Below are 19,164 nucleotides of genomic sequence, written 5' to 3'. Positions count from 1 at the left end.
CAATTCTCGTCATTATGCACCCCTGGCATGGCCTCTGCGACGTCAATCGGGCCATGGCTGTCCTGGCTGTCCTATTGGCTGTCGCTGGTCAACTTCGCGGCTAAATTCTGGCATTTCCTGTGACGATCAGCTGTTGTATGAACCTCTTCTATGTCTCAACCTGTCCACATGCTTTTAGTGTTTCTTTTGTTTTGAGTGCACGCGGAGTTTGAGTGACGAACTAAATATTCCACTTTCAACGAGCCCACTCGAAAACAAACATTTATTGCTCCAAAAACGCCCTACCAGCCTGAGAGCTTGCTTGCGAGCAGGCCACCATGTCAGCTTTTTTGTGGCACCAGACCGGAAATAGACCCGTCCACGTTGCGGGGAAAAGGACGAAACTCACCGGCATGTGGCATATCGAAGGCCGCCGAACAGAACGCCGCACGCCGCCCCCCTTCTCCGGGAGAGAGCGTGCAGCTTTCGTCGTGTTGTCGGCGGCTGAGTTGAGAGGGAACATTTATGCGCGATTTCTCATCGAGCGTAGTTTCGGTGATAGTGAACGGATTTTCATAATTCTTGCGGGAGGAGATTGCTGGGACAATAAACTTTACCCCAAAATACATTCTGAGTAGTCGATGGTAAGTGTTGCAGGATCCCTTTAATGAGCACTTTGCCGTTGCTCAAGCGCAGGCGCAGTGTGTATTCCTCTCATCGGCTGCGCCGTTTTCCCCAATGTTCTGAGGACCTGTCATTCCTTGGTCAGAGCGCAGGCCTTGTGTGGCTTTTCTACTCCATTCGTTGGGAAAGGCGGCCGTGCACAAAAGGGCATTTCTTTTCCTCTGTCAAGTTAGAGGGGCCATGTCAATTGTGACCCTGAAATGACAATGCCAGCTGGTCCAGTCTATCAGCGAGCTCCCACGAGGAATGTCCGGTACAGGGCTTTGGGCCACTGTGTTCCAAGTTGCAAAAATAGTCTTGCGCTGTAGCTGGTTTGGTTATAAATTGTCTCCTCTTAACTACTATTGCAAAGATATAAAAGGTCGCATGCAGGTGCAAAAACATATAAAAATACGCAATTATACAGTGCAGAACGCCATGGGGAAGAATCTGCGTTCTGTGTTAATGCAAAAACATGCTGGGAATCTACTATGCATGTTTGCTTGTGCAAGTCATAAAGGAAATATCTGGGGGTATGTGAGTAGTGCCTTTCTCTTTTCTCAAAGTGAATACAAAGCAAATAATGACTGTTTGATTAGTTGCGAATAGAAAATATTTAGCTATTTCCAATTAGAAAACTGAAATTTGCAGTTTTGCTCCATACTATGTAGAAAAATAAAAAGTTTGTTCAAAAGTGTCCAAAAATTTTTTATGGCATAAAACAAACATACAAAAGCTATCCGGCTGCTTTTAGCCATATTCTTCCAAGTCTCTCGCCTCGTACCAAGTTGCAACGCGTCCCCTGCAGACCCCGCAAAGCTCACACTTCCGACAAATCTTCCGGTAAACTTGTCACTAATGTAGGCATAGCCTTCCTAGTAGACCTTCAGTTTTTTATGAAAAGTGGCCCTGTACTCCACTGCCTACGCATATGAATTCTTGGGGGGGTTGGGAGGGCGGCAAAAAAAGCCATTATATTTAAATGACCAGATTCGTGCGAAATCACCATCCACAGAACAATCAGTGGAATGTCCTCCACTGCAAACAAGTGCAGTTACCTATGACTAGTCGAGTGGGAATATTCAAATGCGAATCGAATATTCTTATTAAAAGTGTATTCGTTTCAGAGAATGCATGTTCAAACGTTTAAGAATGTTTGGTCATGTCTGAATATTCTGGAACAGATAATTCGAGTGCTATGTGTTGTGTATAGCACCTGCGTAACTACTCTAATATAACACACTCCCCCCCCCCCCCCCCCCCTCTTTTTTTTCGGGAAAGCACGCCAATATCTCAGCTGAAACAGCGCTGGCAACCATGATTGCACATTTGCGTAAACGGTGCGAGCAAAGCGTTAGTGGTCTGCTGCTGATCTGAACGTACAAAAAAGGGGGGGGAATGCAACTGGAGGTTATCTTTTCAAGCGAAACGTAGGCACCTACTGGATGCAATGTATTAAACACTCCAGCAACTTCAAGACACACGCACGCACCAACAAAAAGGATGCGCAACAAAAGATCGTTTCGGTGGGTGCGGGCATGTTATCTGCAAGGCGCAAAAGTTGTGTGCAGCCGATGTCAAGGCTTCCCGGGCCTTGCGAGTGCTTCTTGTGGCCATAAAAAATAGAGGTTCATGCAGATAGCAAGAGCCCCTGCTTCGCCCCAACCAAGGAGACAAGAAAAGCGGAGGTAGTACTGTGCAGTGTGCCACTTTGCCCGTGTTACTTTCCACAGCTAGAAGGATTGACGTGCAGTTCCGCAGCAGCCTCTCACTGAACATTTTTTGTGTTTTTCTTTTGAGTTTTGGTGGCTCGAGTTTTCCTTACGGTTTGCAATGGCTGCACATAAGCGCATCGCAGCAAGATAGCACAGTGGCGGGATGGCGCGTCCAGTCCTGCAGGCTCCGTGGCTTCACCGTGACTTCTGAGCACGTTTCGCAATGTCCACGCAACAGAAACTGGGTTCGCTGTGCTTCTGCCGCAGCCATATAAACGCGACCGTACAGGATGTTTCAACGTGTGAGGGGCCTTCTTTGTGCGATAATAAATGAGTTTCTTGCATCCATAAATGACTTGTACAGTCGTTAGAAGTGTTAACAACAGTGGAGACGTAGGTGCCAGCCTATGCACAGAGCAGCAGTATGCGAATCACTGTCGCATCTTCAGCCACTGATTATCGGCACTCATGGCGCTGGCCATTGGTACTCGGCTGCTCCAGCACGTGTGCATAACCTTGCTGACTAGTCCGGCCACTATTAGAAACTTCTGCTCTATGCACACATAGGCTTCTCACCCGCCGCGGTGGCTCAGTGGCTAAGGCGTTGCGCTGCTGAGCACGCGGTCGCGGGTTCGATTCCCGGCCGCAGCGGCCGCTTTTCTGATGGAGGCGAAAAGCAAAAACGCCCATGTGTACGAGATTTCGGCGCACGATAAAAATCCCCAGTTGGTCAAAATTAATCCGGAGCCCTCCACTATGGCGCGCCTCATCGCCTGCGTTGCGTCGGCGTGTTAAACGCTACAATCAATCAATCAACCTCTTTCTTCATTGCTGTTACCACTTTTGTCAGCTGTATTGTGAAAGCTTTTCTGCTTTTTAATTTTGAAGGATGCATTTTATGATGCACAGGGGTCCATACTTTTTGAACATGTCTATGATGCATAGGGGGTCCATACTTTTTGAACATTATTGTGCACAATAGTTTGTGATTAGCGCATTTCTACAAGACTATATTTAACCTGCTGCAGTGTATAAAATAGTATTGTTCCCTCTTGTTTCGTATCTTTTTAAGACTGCACATATATTTGATATTCGGTTCAATATTGAAAGACAGTTTTTTGCCTTATTCATATTCGATTCGTATTCAAAAATTAAGTATTCGCACACCCCTACTTATGACCCCCCGCCCGGTCTTGCACCGCACATGCTGGCATCGTACAGTACTTTGTATTTGTGGTATCTTGAAAGCCTTTCTATGTCGCGAATGTTACCACTGTGTTCTCTGGTGGTCTAGGGTGAGATGGAGTAAAATATTCGATAAAATGATGTTCCATGAAACGGCTTTCGATGAAATGGCTTCTACGAAACGGCGTTTTAATGAACTGGCGTTCGATGAAGTGTCCAGAACTAGTTTTTACCGGTACTAACAAGCATGAATTAGTATATTAAAAAAAAGAATATTTATGTTGAATATAAAAATGTATAAAATGATGTAAGACCAAAAGTGACGCAAGTAGGTAGTAACAAACAGGTGCTGTGTGCCAATGCATTCTTGTCGAGAAAATTTACCCCAGTGTCTAGGAGTGCGGAGTTGGATAACTTCATAAAGTTTTCTTTGTACTATGTAGAAAAAAGGGAAAGGGTTAAAAGAAATCGGAAGGCTAGGGACTTGGGGTCCATGCCCGTGTGCAGCTGGGCTTTCTTATCTAGAGAGTGTTTACAGGAACAACACCACAGCTCTCTTATCCAGAGAGACTGGAACAACTTGTGAGCGTGACTACAAGGGTGGAATTGGCCCAATGCCAAGGAGATGAGAGGTGCCATTTATCTGCCTGTAACTAGTGCACTGCGGGAAAGCCTGCCGCTGCGTGTTTGCAATGGTCGATTGCAGGCGCCCAAAGTGTGGTACGTGGTACATCTGATGCCCAACTAGTTCAAACTCCTAGTGAAGAGTACAGTTTTTATGTGCGTTTAGTGGGGCAACTGTCATTTTCAGCAAGGCATAATTTCATGCATCGAAGTTGGAACTTTGAAGCATGAATTACTTCTAACGTGAAATGGGCCCAGTGGAGAGTAAGAGAGGAGCGCAGGTGGTGTTCACACATTTGTGCAGATGCAGAGGATTAGAACATGATTTGTTTCGGTGGCGTTCGACTGGAGTGGCCGGTTATATGTTTCACCGAGCACCTGTTTGTCAAGGCATCCTTGACAATGCCGGCTCATTCGGTGTATGCGCAAGCACTGGTCACCCTTTCCAGTGCCCTGAGAGTTGGCCTTGCGCAGTGTGGTGGCTGTCCCGGTGTACGTGCGGCACCAGATCAGCTTCCGGGAAGCGGCCGGTGGTCGCCTGGACATCAGCATCGGACCCAAGCAGACCATGGGCAAAACGGTACAGCTACTTTCCCTGCACGCTCGGTTTGTGCAGTCTGCGAGAAAGCTCTGATAAGAAAGCATGCCCTTGCTGAGTGAGTGGCCGTGTGAGGGCAGCTTGCATGTGGATTGGATAGCGGCATCGCTAGGGCGTGAAAGCAGGCAGCTGCACCGTCATATTGGCATTTAATTCGGAAGTTCTCATGGTAACTGAGCGTCACCGGAGCAAAGTCGTGCCCCATAACGAACTGTAAGATGAGCACAGACCTCGAAGAAGCACTCAACAAAGCGATGGGTTTGGTTTGAGAACATTTCTTTATTTATTTTAGTACCTCAAAGGCCTGGTTGGCAGGCATTACATGAGGGGTGAGCTCAAAAGAAAAATCACTGGCAAAAAACCACGCGAGATATTAACAAAGCATTTGACAAACAATTGATTTGAAAAACTGCAGGGGAGGGCGGGTCACAAGTGGAGAAAATAAAAAGGCAGAAGGAGTGGTAAAAAGTTTATGGCATACACACAATAAATTAACAGGTGAAAAATCACGCGAGACATGAACGAACTTGACAAGCAATTGATTTAAAAAAGTAGGGTGGCGGGTCGCAAGGGGAAAAATAAAGAGCGGAAGCAATTAAAAAGAGTTGAAGACTCCATAAGAAGGGTCAAAGCAATTTTTAAAGACATGCAGATGATTGAAAATGTGCTATCGGGAAGAAAGAAATGCACGCAAACTAAGCGAAGTCAATCGGCTGGCATTTTTAATAGCGATTGCCTGAACTGTACTGAATCTCTAATCTGCGCCAGTTCCTGCGGGAGATCGTTCCAATCTTTGGCTGTGCGAATGAAAACAGAGTGTGCAAATGTAACGGTTTTTGGCCGTGTATATGATACTTGGAATGTGTTTTTGCTTCGGCTCGAAAAACTTGCGCGACGTATGACGTATTCGTTAGGTGACAGTGTGTAATAATATTTATGAAAGAGTGCTAGTCGGGCAAGCTTTCGGCGGTGACTTAGAAGTGGAAGAAAAGCACGCTGTTTTAGCTCGGTTACGCTCGTAAAAGATGAATAATCTGAAAATGTAAACCTGACTACACGATTTTGTACTGCTTCCAATGCCTGAACAAGGTACTTTTGGTGGGGATCCCAGATAGCGGCTGCATATTCTAATTTTGGGCTAGTGTTCTGTCGATTGTCGATCAAACAAGAACAGTCTGGATGAGTGTAAAACAAGATTGCTGGGTGTGGCCTAACAAACATGCATGTGGAAAGAAAACTCTTTAGAGCATGGCACTGGCAACAAAACATGAACGAAATAATTGCAGCATGCTACTGCAACGCACATTGTGTGGTGGGGTGTTTGTGCATCGCTACGGGTGTGCTGCTGCACCTTGTGTCCACGAAAACACACGGGTTTTCTGGAAAACATGCCATGTGTTTTCTTGGAAAATGTACAGGGTGAAGAGAGCGTTCAACCAAATTTCCAAACTAACAAATGGGCCCAATCTCTCGGACTGTCTCTGTAACACGCCGACAGTGCTATACCCACTCGCCCAACACAAAGCTTCTCTGAAGTTGCAAACTTTAAACGTGAGAACTTGCACAGGTGGACTCTGGCCCTAGTTGGTCCCAATCTGCTCCATGCGGACAATGACGCCTAGGCTCGGGTTTTGTGGAGTCATTGTGGCGTGCCAAGTGCCGTGGGTGAGACAAGAGGTGGCTCATGCAGGTGGACGAGGTGGTGCTGGAGGTGCCGCTCTGCAAGTCGGTGCTGAACGTGAGCCTGACAGCCAGCCAGGGCAAGCACAGCTTCGACCCGGTCTCCAAGCACCTGGTCTGGGAAGTAGGGCGCATCGAGCCGGGCAGGCTGCCCAGCCTCCGCGGATCGGTGGGTGCTCGGCATTCTGTAACGGAAGTGCTGCAACTTTCACTTCTCCTTGGCACAACCACACGCTTCGCGCAAAATTATTCGAGAGAGAAATTTCCCCTATAATAACTCACTTCCCATGCCCCATCAATTGCCGGTATCAGGTGATGCTCAAAAGTTCCCTGGTCAACGAGCAACCTTCTCGAGACCGTTTCACTTGGCCGCAATTTTTCTGAGGGAAAGATTTGCATTTTCTGTATATTATTTGAAACTAAAACTCGAAAGAATACAGTTGTAGAATTGTTGTGATGTCATTGCCTTTTTTTTTTCCCCCGCTAGAACAGCTCCCGAAGTAACGGCAACACACTTCACTTTTATGGTAGTCAGGGTCTCCCCGTAGTGTGATGGCAAGGGCAACATAGCTGAGGGCCACTTGTGAAGAAGCGCTCACTTGCTGTCCAGTTACAGCCGAGCCATATCGAGGCAAAACTGCATCTCAGCCCACCATGCTTTGTGGTTAGTGATGTTTCCACGAGTAACTTATAAGCACGGCACCGTTATCTAAAGGATTTCGACAGCTTGGGGTGAAGACACTGTTGCTATGCGGCTCAAACGGACTGCCAGATGTTTAGCGATGTTGTGCAGCTGACCAGTAAGGGTCACATACTTTATGGCACTTCTGTCAAAGGAGCATGATATGCCTGTGTGAAATTATTGCCGTAATTACTCTACCTCTCAAACACCCACAACGTCTTAGAGATTGCCCTGCGCCCTTGATCCTGGGGATTATATTTTTGTGCAGAACAACGACACAAAGTGCTCAGTATCCCATGGGAAGAAAAAAAAACGAAAGAAAAGCGCGCAGGAGGTAGTTAAGTTTGTGGTCTATGCAGATATGTTTCCTGCAAGGTGCAAGGTCGTGTGCAGCCTGCCTGAAGAACTCTGTGAGGCCGCATAAATGTGGTAATGAAAGAAAAAAAAAAACACTCGTTGACAGCTGCGCCTCTGCTTTGCCCATGCCTTTATGTAGGACGCTACCTTCTCGCGGAGAGGATGTGTGCACAGGTGGGGACGCACTGTTCGGGACCCCATGAGCAAGCGTGTGGCAAAGACCACCGCAGCGCTCTCTCTAGGCACGGCTTCTGCTCCAATTCTCAGTAACGTGTGCTGCTGTGGAACACCTCCAGGGTTCGCACAGGTCCTTGAAAACATTAAAAACCCTTGAATTTAGAAGTGTCACTTTCAAGGCCTGGAAAGTCCTGGAATTTTTACAGGGTCCTTGAATACCCTTGATTTTTCCGAGAGAATCAATGGCCCTGCCTTTTCACAAGAATTTAAAGTGTTTGTCACGGATTTTAGGTGTTAACAACTGTAAAGAAACGTTGTAAGAATCAAGTTTCAGTGTATTGCGTGAAATTACGAGTTTGATGGATTTTCATTATTACAAGGCAACATTGGGAGCAGGCACTTGTCAATCCAATCCATATCATGATACAATCCAGTGAAAGCCAGCTTCTGTTCTCTATCTTGCATCTTCCATCTAGTCTGTGCCATAGAGTTTCTTACAATATAACTAGAGGGGAGACTGGCGCTGCGATCGTACGCCTCAATGGGCGTGATGGGTAGTTGTGGATTCGGATTGGCGCTCGATGGCTCGCGGAACTTACTATGGATTGCAGGCAGTTTTGTTTTCGTTTTGGATTTACATGAACGCATTTGCCTAGGCGGGGTGTTGGGAGGAGTGATCAAAAATACGTTTCTCCTTGAACTGCATGCCTCGCGTGCACTGACGCCGCCCTGAGTGGAATGTTTTATAACCAGAGTTGCGAATTGGGTGGGTTAATGCATTGCCGCACAGCGAGCATGAAAACACAAATGACGGCGCTCTGTGCGGCGAAGTTGTCTGCTAATTAGGAGTTGCGGCGCTGCTCATTCGGCAGAGCAATGCATTGTCAAAGCTGGTCAAAGCTGACGACGGTTGCGAATCACTTGGAACAGCCACACCTTTCGTGCGAACGCCGGCTCCTACGGCGTAAAACAGCAGCGCCGGCAGCTGATAGGAACGCAGCTTTATGTATGGCACTATACAACTTCTCCAAAGGTAATCGGTTTCTTTTTTCTTATGAGCACAAAACTTCTCTTACTATTACAAACCACCAGCACCGAAACATTTACAAGTAGTTTTTAAAGATGTCCGCGTCCCGCTGTAGTTGGCAGAAAATGGCTAACCTGCTCCACAAACCTTCTCGACTCCGCGTCTGCGTTTTATTTAAACGCGCCGTTTTATTTCGTAAAAAACAAGTTTTTTGTCACTAACTTTCTTGTTTGCCATGTAATTTATAAACGGAGAACCGGGCAATAAGAGCTTTTTTGTCAAAAAACACAATTTGCGCAGCCATAAGCCCGTTTTGATCCTACGCAATCCGGTTCCACGACTACCCATCATTCCCATTGAAGCGTAAGCGCCGCTGCCATGTTCGCGTTGACACTAGCGCCAGTTTTCCCTCTAGTTATTTGTATGAAACTCTATGGTCTGTGCCTCATACGCTCCATCTACGTTTGCTTTTACGTGCAAATGGTGGACGTGCACATAGTTCATCCTGCCTTGAAGCAACACTTGCTCCAGCTGATGCTCTTGCTGACAAAACAGGAGATGCAGGCAACGTGAACTAAGTTTTGAAATCAAACAGCCCCAGAAAAACACAAAGAAAAAAGAAAAACCTGTAAATACCAGCCATGAAATAAAAAAAATAAAGCTGGGGGAGCATTTACGAACCCGTTAGCACCTATCTAAATGTGCACTAATGTGCTTAGGTATTGTGCAATAACAAACTTTTGCATTGTGTTGGAAAGGTTATAAATAATCCCAGATAAAACATTAGATGGGAACCTTGAAAACGTGTTTTCTGGTCCTTGAAAGTCCTTGAAAACCCTTAATTTTTGCTTTTGAAGCCTGTGCGAACCCTGACCATGTTCAACAAAGGGTTTACCTCCTCCTCCTCCTCCTTGGTAAAGTGCCACGGGGCAATGGTTTCGTAGCATTCCGTGCTCACCACATCTGCAGCATTGAGTATACGTGCCGATTACGCAGCTGTTTGCAGGTGTGTTCTTGGCGTGCCAATTTATCGTTACTCGAAGTGGTTTCTGTGATGTTTTCTGTTTTTTTTTTTCTTTATCATTCAAACAACATGGGCTTAGCCTGCTGACTGTATCAAAACAATAACAAAACGCTTCTCCAAGGGACATTATGCAGAAAATGAATAACATCGAAGCAAAAGCCGGCAAATTGGCCCGTCTGGCCACAGATTGGTGATCTACGAAAGCGAAAAAACTTGCCTGCCTATGACTACACAGGGATGCACGTGCACGCTGCATTAGTCTCAGCAGCAGGCACCCTTACCTCCTGAGTGTGCAGCGGTGGTTTTTGCCACACACTCGCGTGGTCCGAAATACTGTGTCCCTGCCTGTACACTGGTGTATGTTTTTAGTGATTACACTTCAGTTGTGAGTGTAGCGTTCTGTTAGTTTCCACCTTTTCTGCATGTTTTGCCTGGTGATTTGTCTGTACAAGAATACGGATATTCAAATGCTTGTTTGTTCTCTGGGCATGGTATATTTATCAGCTCCATAATGTCAGCGACAGGTTATGTGTTGCCAGAAAAAAGTACGGCTCGATTAACAAGAAGTGAAAACGCAATATCGGTTAGCGACATCAGCTGCACTTAGCAACACCACCTTCTTGAAAGGGTCCCAGCTGGGCTCGCAAGGCGCATGAGCAAGCAAATTCTCCCTACTGGTGTTCATGAGCGTACGTTTGTGTTGTGCCGAACGAGTGCCACCTTCATTGTTCAAAAGTCCTGGATTGCGACGATACCTTCATCGGATGGTGAAGGGGATAAAAGACCACCGAGGCATGAAAAGGGAAGAACCGAAGACCCTTCCCATCACAAGTACCCCACTGTAGTAGGGCGCATCAGATCCACATGGTAAAAATGCACCATCAGTCAGTAAATGTAACGAGGTGCTTTTGTCTGGGAAAATATCGCAGTATAATTCTATACATTAGGAAAATATCCCACTACAGAGACAGAGGTGCGTTTTGCAAACGTGCTGCGGTACGAAAGTGCAGGTACTCAATACTGTCTCCTTTACAACACTATTATGATGCCTTTTTACCACAATGCTGCCCAGCCCCGCTCCAAAGAAAATTCCTAAAAATAGTCCCACACCAATAGTTGACAAATCTTGAGAGTAAAATTGGGGTGTGGGTCTTTCCCAGAAGTGCAGGCTCACTGCATAGTGCACCATGCTGTGATGCATGCAATGTTCTTCCTCTTCTATTCTATCCGGCTTATTGCCAAAAGCAAAGTACAAAAGGGAAGTTTTACTGTTGAGACTGGAACACGGCATCACCTTATTTTAATCGCAAGCGTGCTTGCCGTTCTAAGGAAGCGAGAGGGGAGCTTCTGACAGCCTAGTAGCTAACAAGTAATCAACTCGGTAAATGAGCTTGGCTGCATTTGTTTGTTTGTTTTTTTATTCAAAAAGGTGCAAGCTCTCACTTGTGGCTGCAAACAAACTTTTAGGAAGCCTTGTGTAGCTTATTTGCGCAGTGCATTTTTTTGTTTTTCTCTTCAGACGCAACATGAGGGCAGGAGAGAGTTCACTTGTGTAAGGGCGTGATAGTGGTAGGCAAGCAAAGAGCCTCGTTCTTGGCTGTTGGTGCCCATCTTTGCTTGCCTCTGTGCATGCTCACTGCGTTTCAGCAGCGTGAGGAATCGCCCAAGTGGCCTCAGCAGAGAAATGCTCTCAGTTGCTGCTGCTGCTGACGAACACGTGCGTAGTGCTGTGTGTATGAGCGAAGTGCTTCTGCTTCTGCTCCCTCCCCCCCACAGATGGCTCTGCAAGCAGGCGCCCCGCCACCTGATGCCAACCCCACCATCACGGTGAGCACGCCGCCCCTGCACGCAGGGGGGCCAACAACGTTCGGGGATGCGAGAGAATGGATGCCAGCCATAGCTCAGGCCGTTCAGTCGGGCCTGGCACGATAAGCTTCCACCTGGGTGGAGGATGAGCATCCCTTGAAGTTTTATTGCTACCCTGCCTCTCTCCAGTGTAGGAGGCACCAACTGAATGTGATGCGTGCTTTTGGGGGCCACCAGTTCATTTTTACCTACCGGCATATTTATTTATAATCTGCAGGTTCCCAAGAATTGCAAAACGCTACAGCCCCATCGTGAATATCGTTGAAGGTCGAAAGTCGCACTTGTCGAAATCCAAAGTCCTTCAAGTGATCATTTTTGCCTCCACCCCTAAACCGCTTTTCTCATTTTCTCAGAACAGCATTTTGGCCACCTTACATGTTTTCTACGCAATTATTGTGGTACCTAGGACGACCAGGGTTACTCTTTTTTTTTTTTTTCTTTTGGAGAAATAAAGCTCAGCGTCCAAGGCGAGCAACCCCGCGAGCAGATTTTTTTATTTTAAAGAAGTACTGACACGAAGGTTTTTTGCTGCTACGAGTGCCTACCAGTCCAGTTATCATAGGATGGCACATTAGATTCTTGATTGCAGTGTAAATAAGTATTCACAGCCTCGTTTATTCGTGTCAGTTTCAGTTTCGACGAAACAAATGCTGAGGCGGCTGCCGTGACGGGAGGGCGCTCTTGACATCGCGGTTCTTGCCGCACCACGGCTGGTCGAGCGGTTGCGTCCAGACTGGCCGTGGTCGCATGCGTCTGGGCAGCATGGTATCAGTCAGTCCCCAAACTGTGGGGTGAGGCACAAAGCAGAGCAGCACGTGCCAACAGCAGCCAGCGCCTTGGCAACGTCGTGGGAGCCCGGACGTCTGCAGTTCGGGGCGGGCCGCTCAATGCGTCGTGCTGATGCCCAAGTCGAAAGGGTGTCCGTTCTGAGCTTCCTCGTGCGTGCAAAGATTAAAATTAATTTTAAATATGGTATACTGAATTGCTGCAGTTGAAACTTCCTGGGAGATACTATTTCCACATGCAAAGGGAGCTTTTTGCATAGTTATCTCAGCTTTGAAATTTCATGTCAGTACTCCTTTACTCCAAAAGATTTTTTTTTTCTTTTTGCTTAGTTGCCATCGGTGCAGACGCTGAACTTAATTGGCTTTACAGTCTGTAACATTGGGGTGTCTTAAAATCTTTTTTTGGCATCGCACTCCTTGTACAGTCGGCTGCAAAAGTTTGCAGGATGCAGAGTGCATGGCGAAATCGACCCGGTTTAGGGGAAATCCCCAAGGTGGAGCAAGTTTCTGTGAAGGAAAGTTTGACATCCACCGGAATGCAGCCATACGGCTACAAAGGAAAGCTATACAGCTTCCTCAGAAACTTCTCAGTTGAAGAAAAATTCGTCCTGGTCCAGGATGCAGCCGTGCAGCCGTGTATGCAGCCGTATGGCTGCATTCAGGTGGATGTCAAACTCTCCTTCGCAGTGCATGGCGGAGCGGCGCAAAACTGCATTGCTGCACCATCTGCCGCCACAGACCGCTGGGTCGAGGCTCACGAAACTCGCATGCCAGGCACGCTTTGCGCGTGCCTGTCCTTCCTTTGTTATCAGGCATTTCTAGTCACTTGCTTCCCTGTGACGTGCTTTCAATACCCGCGGCAGCTGCTGGGGTGCCACATGACCATCGCCTCAGGTCTGCCCTCACTGGTGCAACACATCGCATAGCTCGCAGCCGCCCTTTGCCTGGGGATCAATGTTGTCAAAATATATGCTATCTACCAAGTGATGAGATGGTTGAGCATAAAAGTTATAGAGCTGTTATAAGCTAAGTTCTGACGAAAGCTGTGTGTATCAACGGGGTGTGCAGAAAAAAGTCGCGTCGAGAAAATTCATCATTGCGGCAAAGCCAACTTTCTGGTAAATGCTCTGTGGCTCTCAATCAAATGCAGATATCTTGGGGAAAAAATCGTACTAAAATTGGCCGCTAGGACGACCAAATGGCAATAAATTAGACTCAAATCACTGCAGACCACTTGTGCCAGCCTCTCAACTGGGAACTTTTACATGCATATCAAATATTCGAGTTTGATGCAAGGTTTTTCCGTTGACGACAAGGTGCACCGGTTCTAAATGGAGGAACGCGCATTCGAGCTTAGTTCAATATAAATAAAAAAAGCTCGGTGCCCTTACCCACTGTGAAAAAAGATGACCAGCGGAGCTGGGCGCAGCCCAAGAAGTGCCCAAAGCAAACACGTTTTTCAATTGCAATTTCCTGGATGACTACCGGAACAAGATTTGAATGGACTAGAGTTTTATTCTAACAGACAAACATGAGGCTGTCCATTTATTTCCCTTCCAGAGAAGCCCGTGCATTGACAGCAGACGGGAATCGCACGATGTTTACAACTACACTGTGAACTGCATAGTTGTATAAAAAGTCAATGAAACTCGGCAGAACGCTCGAGTCGTCTTAACGGTTAATTGTCACTGTGAACTACATAACTATAAATAAGACTTTGCGTAATGTTCCATTCATTTTTGCAGATAAATGTGGTATCATTTGTTTTTGGGTAGTCTCTACAAAACAAGTGTTACAGCCATTTTCTGGAACCATGCACCCTCCATATACGGCCATGCATTGACAGCAAAGAGTAACTCTACAACGTTTACAACTTCACTGAACCAACAAGTTATGACAAGTTGATGAAACTCGGCGTGATGACAGAGTCACCCGTGCGGCCAATTTTAGCATAAATTTTTTTCCAAGATACCTACACTCAATTGAGAGCCACAGAGCATTCACGAGAAGCTTGGCTTTGCCGCAGTAATGAATTTTGTCGACACGACTTTTTTCTGCACCCACTGTCAACGCACGCAGTTTTCGTCAGAACATAGCCTACAGCAGCTCGATAACTTCAATGTTCGACCAGCACACCACTTGGTAGATAGCACATATTCAGACAACGGTGATCCCCGCACAAAAGGTGGGTGCGGGCTACGCCTTGCGTTGCACCAGTGAAGGCAGACCTGCGGCGATGGTCACACGACGCCAAAGCGGCTGCCTCAGGTATCAAAAGCACGTCACAGGGAAGCGAGTGACCAGAGATTCCTGATAACAAAGGAAGGACAGGCACGCGCAAAGCGCGCCTGGCATGCGAGTTTCATGATCCTCGACCCAGCGGTCTGTGGCGGCAGATGGCGCAGCAATGCAATTTTGCGGCCGACTGTAAATTGTATTCTGCACTTATCTTAGGGGTGGAAGTGCTGCTCTATTTGCTCCACATTGCTCCGATCCGCTTTTCTTCCTCCATCATGCTCCAAAAGTCAGAATTCCGCCGAAACTGCTCCAAAGCGGCCCCGCAAGATGTGAGGCAACTATGAGGTGACGTTCAATGCCAGTTGCGTTGAGCATGGAGCTTTAGGCACTCATTCGTTCAGCTGTCATTCACCACGTAGCATGCTCCGGTGAACTTCTTAAAGGACGCTCGGAGCTTGGAGGCATTCGTAACAATTCCCGGTCTCCAAATGGCGGTGCGGTTTCACGGGACTCGGGAGTGACCTTGGGGTGCGAGTGGGGCGCGAACTTTTGCCTGAAATGCAACTTCACCGCTCAGTGTGCTGCGCCGTGATGCATGCATTGGCACCAGCCGTCATTGCAATCTTTCCGCTTAGTGGAAAAAGCAAAAATCAAAGTATTTTTTACTGTTCATTCAAGAGTGTGCTTGCCATTTCAAAGGTTAGGTGCCACCGTGTCGTGTCGAATAGGATGAGATGACAGGAGAAGCTCTGGCATAAGCAAGAGGGGAGATTCTGTTAAGCTAACAACTAGCTGCACGTAATCAGCTCCGTAGGTGTCTTGTGCGGGGTGGTGGGAGGAGTGGGGTTACTGGAGGGAGGCGCATCCTCTCCCCCATTCTCCCTCTGGGAGGCTTGCTGTTTGCGCTCTAAAAAGCAAGATGATAAACACTGGTACGTTCGTTACTTAAATAAACACAATGCATTTACACAATATTTTTGCTTAGTTAGAAGCATGTATATTACTTGGTCAATAATGCGAAGAATACCATGGATTCTTTAGCTTTTCCACTCCCGAGTGCAATACACTGGATATTTTTTTTTTTTGCTTTGTTTTGTTTTGTGAATGTGAACATTTAATTATTTTTACTTTCTCCAAAATGTAGCCAGGTTTAGTTTAGATTATCTCTAGTTTCCTCTTAGTTTCTTTTCCTCTTAATCTCTTCCTGTCTCAGGGTTTTTTGTTTGTCTCTAGTCTCGTTACGTGTAGAATGAAGGTAAACTTTCTATCTTAGGTGCAAGACGGACCATTTCGCCTAGCTCTGGTCTTCTCTTGGTTGTATCTCATGGCTCTAATGGTGTTATTTTTCACTTGTTTGGAGTCTGCTTAGCTGCAGCTGTTTAAAGCGTCGCTTATCTCTGTTTTTTTTCTTGGTAATTGCTTTGTGAGCTGTGATGCTTTAGTTCTGGGAGCGTATATTTTTCTAACTTGTCGAAAAAGTGGTCTGCTCGGTATTGGTCGAATGTTGAGTAAAAGCCTTTTGAATTTTTTGTTTGTGTTTACCGGAAACGAAAAACTGCAAATAAATAAAGTTTGGCTCTAGAAATCTGCTCCCCAACAAACTTAATTAAGCTGATCCAAAATTCGCCCTTTGGTGCTCCAAAGGTGCCCCAAAAACGCCTTTTTAGTGCTCCAAAGCTGCTCCAAAACAGCATTAATCCTGCTCCCTGAGCTGCTCCAACAGACTCAAGCCTGCATCCACCCCTGTTATCTGCTAATATAAAAGTTTTTTATTTGCTAATATAAAATTTTTTTATCAGCAGTATTTTTGTCGATGACAGCAAACGATACCATGATATTTTCTAATCATCTTGTGTTGTAATTGGTATGCCATAAAAGTAATGGCATATTTTGAATCAGAACATAAATGTTCAGCACTGGTGCGTAGTTTTATTAACATATATAAAACAATGTTTCGAAGAGCCATGGCGCCCCCTTGAGGTGCCTGAAGCACAATACCCGTTACAGTGTGGTTTTGTAGAAGCCCCGCTGATCAATTGATCAATAATTAAGTTTGCACATTTTGTATGACTATAACTGCCCTTTCTCTTGGGGCACCTTTGGAGGTATCTGCCACTGCACCGCGAGTTGTCTCACCCAAAATGCTGTGCCTTTGTCATTGTCAGTGATCAGGGTAACGCACGAAAGAAAAGAGTGTAAAAGATTGCGTTGTGGACGAGTTCAAGTTTTTTCTGCTGTGGCTTCTGTTTTTCCTGCACCAAACACTGACAAATCTTAAAGATGCATGTGCAATTTTGGAGAGCCCGCACCGCAGCAGTTGATAAGTCTTGAAATGATTCTCCCTGCAGGTACGCTTCACCATCAACCCGCTGGCGGTGTCTGGCCTCAAGGTGAACCGGCTGGACATGTACGGGGAGGTGAGCAGGCTTCTTTAGCCCCGCCTGGCTTGCCAGGGCTGTTCATGAATGGCTCCATGACGGGCTCCAAATGCTGGGCCTGTTCTCTAATGGCCACTCCAAATTTGGACCAAGTTAAATGGTGAAACCTCATTTTGAATGCAATTGTCCCTGCAGTGATTTCAGTTGCATCCAATGCTTTGCATATTCATTAGCCAAATGTGGGACAATTGTTTCAAACTGACATTTTTCAAGATGCTTGTCTGCCATTTCAGTAGGCATTGTTGAACCTTAATATAACAGTCTACGAGATAGGCTTCTCACATTGAAGTTTTATTCAATCAGAAACTTGTACCCAGTGTGTACAAACAATACCAGTTTACATTACCCTTATTTTTGTGCCTGATTTGGTGGTACGAAAGTACCATAGTTACTTAATTCTTGCGCACACCTTTTCCCGGAAAATGTGCGCATTAGACTACAGTACCAGCCAAAACAGTACTAGGGGTTGCTTATTGTATTGACATAGCAGAGCACCCATAATTGCACATTCACGCGAGCAAAGCTTCAAAGATTGCGCAGACTGTGGCAACGTCAAAATAACAACAACAAAAGAAAAGCCCAGCCACTGAGGTTCTAACTTTTTGCACAGGAAGACAATGTCTACTGTGTGCAAGGTAGCACATGCAGAAAACTAACAAAAAAGAAAAGCTGTGCGCGGGAGGCAACAATACCCTTTCTGTGAGCGGTACCTGCAAGGTGCAAAGGTCGCAACAGCAGGGCCCCTCGGGGGAGCCCTCAAGCCCAGTCTTGTGAGCACCGTGCCGGACTCGGTGCTGTCCTCTGCAGCAGATGCCTCTGTTCCCTGCAGAAGTACAAGCCTTTCAAGGGGGTCAAGTATGTCACCAAGGCTGGCCGCTTTCAAGTCCGGACGTGAGCTTCGCCTCGTCAGAGCCCAGTGTCGGGTGCGGGCAAGCCTCTTCCCAGAGCCCACTGTGTCTCGGGCCCAACAGGAGCCGCCGGGGATGCCCCCTGGCTGCGGCAAAGGCGGTGCCCAAGTGCACTGCGCGCCTTCCGAGCGAGGCAGGGGGTCCCCTCCCTGGGAGAGCAGCACGTGGAGTGGACGGGCGCCGTGGGGAGCATCCACATGTGTGCCTGGCCTGGGACCAGACTTACTTCTTGTGCGGGCTGGTGTGGAATTGGGGCAGTGTGGAGGAATATTGGGGGCAGTGCTTTGAGCGTGCAATGCCTCGGCTCACTGGTAACAATAAAGTTCTGCTCGGCTGTTTTCTTGGCGGCTGCTTGCCCAGCGAAAGCGTTCACTGGCAACGCTCGAAGCGCTGCTACTTCTGGCATAGCTTCCCAAGCGCAAGCTTAGGCTTTGCAAACGAGCACTACCGCTTGACCCTTCTCCGACAATTCACACACGCTGTGCCGCTGTGTGCCCACCCCCATCAGCACTGTGGGGAAGCACTTGGCCTGGGCAAAATTCCTCGGTGCTTTGAAGGCAAAAGCTTGGCAATACTTATTAACTACTCTTCACCCCCTACCTTGTGTACGGCCGTTACCCGACTATATCAGATTCGTTTACATCAAATTATCTCATGTATCGAGCTATTTCTGGTCACGGTATATTTGCAATGAGAATATATAGCAAAAATTGCGCCTATATCGAACACAAATACCAGCTACTCCCGATATCTCGAACGCCAAATGCCACCTAAGTGTTCCCCCTAGTTGGCTTCCCCTCAGGGCTCAGGAGAAATTCCGCCGGCAACTCCTAGAAGTGGTTAAGCCTAGCTGCTCATGGCTCGTGGGTAGCGGGCAGCTCTCCCCCCCTCACCCCTTGCTCCCCCTATCGTGACTGCACCACCGCGCCGTGTAGGGCGAGCCATCGGCACCCCCCCATTAAAAAAATGATCCTGGTCCACCTGCCATGCTTTTTTTCTTTTGTTGTGTTTGTGTCATTCGCACTTTGTGGGCTTTCTTCTGAAGTGTAGCTGGGGAGGGGCAGCGCTATTGTCACTAAGTAAGGGCTTATTTGACGGCTCCAGCTAGCGCAAAGCAGCTGAATTTGCCTTTCACCATGAGAGAGAGAGAGAGAGAGAGAGAGAGAGAGAGAGAGAGAGAGAGAGAGAGAGAGAGAGAGAGAGAGAGAGAGAGACCTT

General features: G+C 47.0%; 1 protein-coding gene across 2 annotated transcripts in view; it reads left to right on the top strand.

The window, feature by feature from the left end:
- LOC144179756 (AP-3 complex subunit mu-2-like) overlaps nt 1-18,286 on the top strand; it is a 53,320-nt gene extending 35,034 nt beyond the window's left edge. For both annotated transcript variants that reach the window (XM_077708198.1, XM_077708205.1), the window contains exons 8-12: nt 4,641-4,746; nt 6,455-6,613; nt 11,488-11,538; nt 16,949-17,017; nt 17,868-18,286. In XM_077708198.1, coding sequence (XP_077564324.1) covers nt 4,641-4,746; nt 6,455-6,613; nt 11,488-11,538; nt 16,949-17,017; nt 17,868-17,933 — 451 coding nt within the window. In that variant the 3' untranslated portion in view covers nt 17,934-18,286. The remainder of the gene's footprint in view (nt 1-4,640; nt 4,747-6,454; nt 6,614-11,487; nt 11,539-16,948; nt 17,018-17,867) is intronic.
- The last annotated feature ends 878 nt before the right edge of the window (nt 18,287-19,164 follow it).

The sequence above is a fragment of the Haemaphysalis longicornis genome, unplaced genomic scaffold (genome assembly GCF_048455015.1).
Source record: "Haemaphysalis longicornis isolate Haplotype H1 unplaced genomic scaffold, Haemaphysalis longicornis Haplotype H1 scaffold_1, whole genome shotgun sequence".
NCBI lineage: Eukaryota > Metazoa > Arthropoda > Arachnida > Ixodida > Ixodidae > Haemaphysalis > Haemaphysalis longicornis.
Note: the sequence above shows the minus strand (reverse complement) of the source record. Positions and strands in the feature narration are given on the sequence as shown.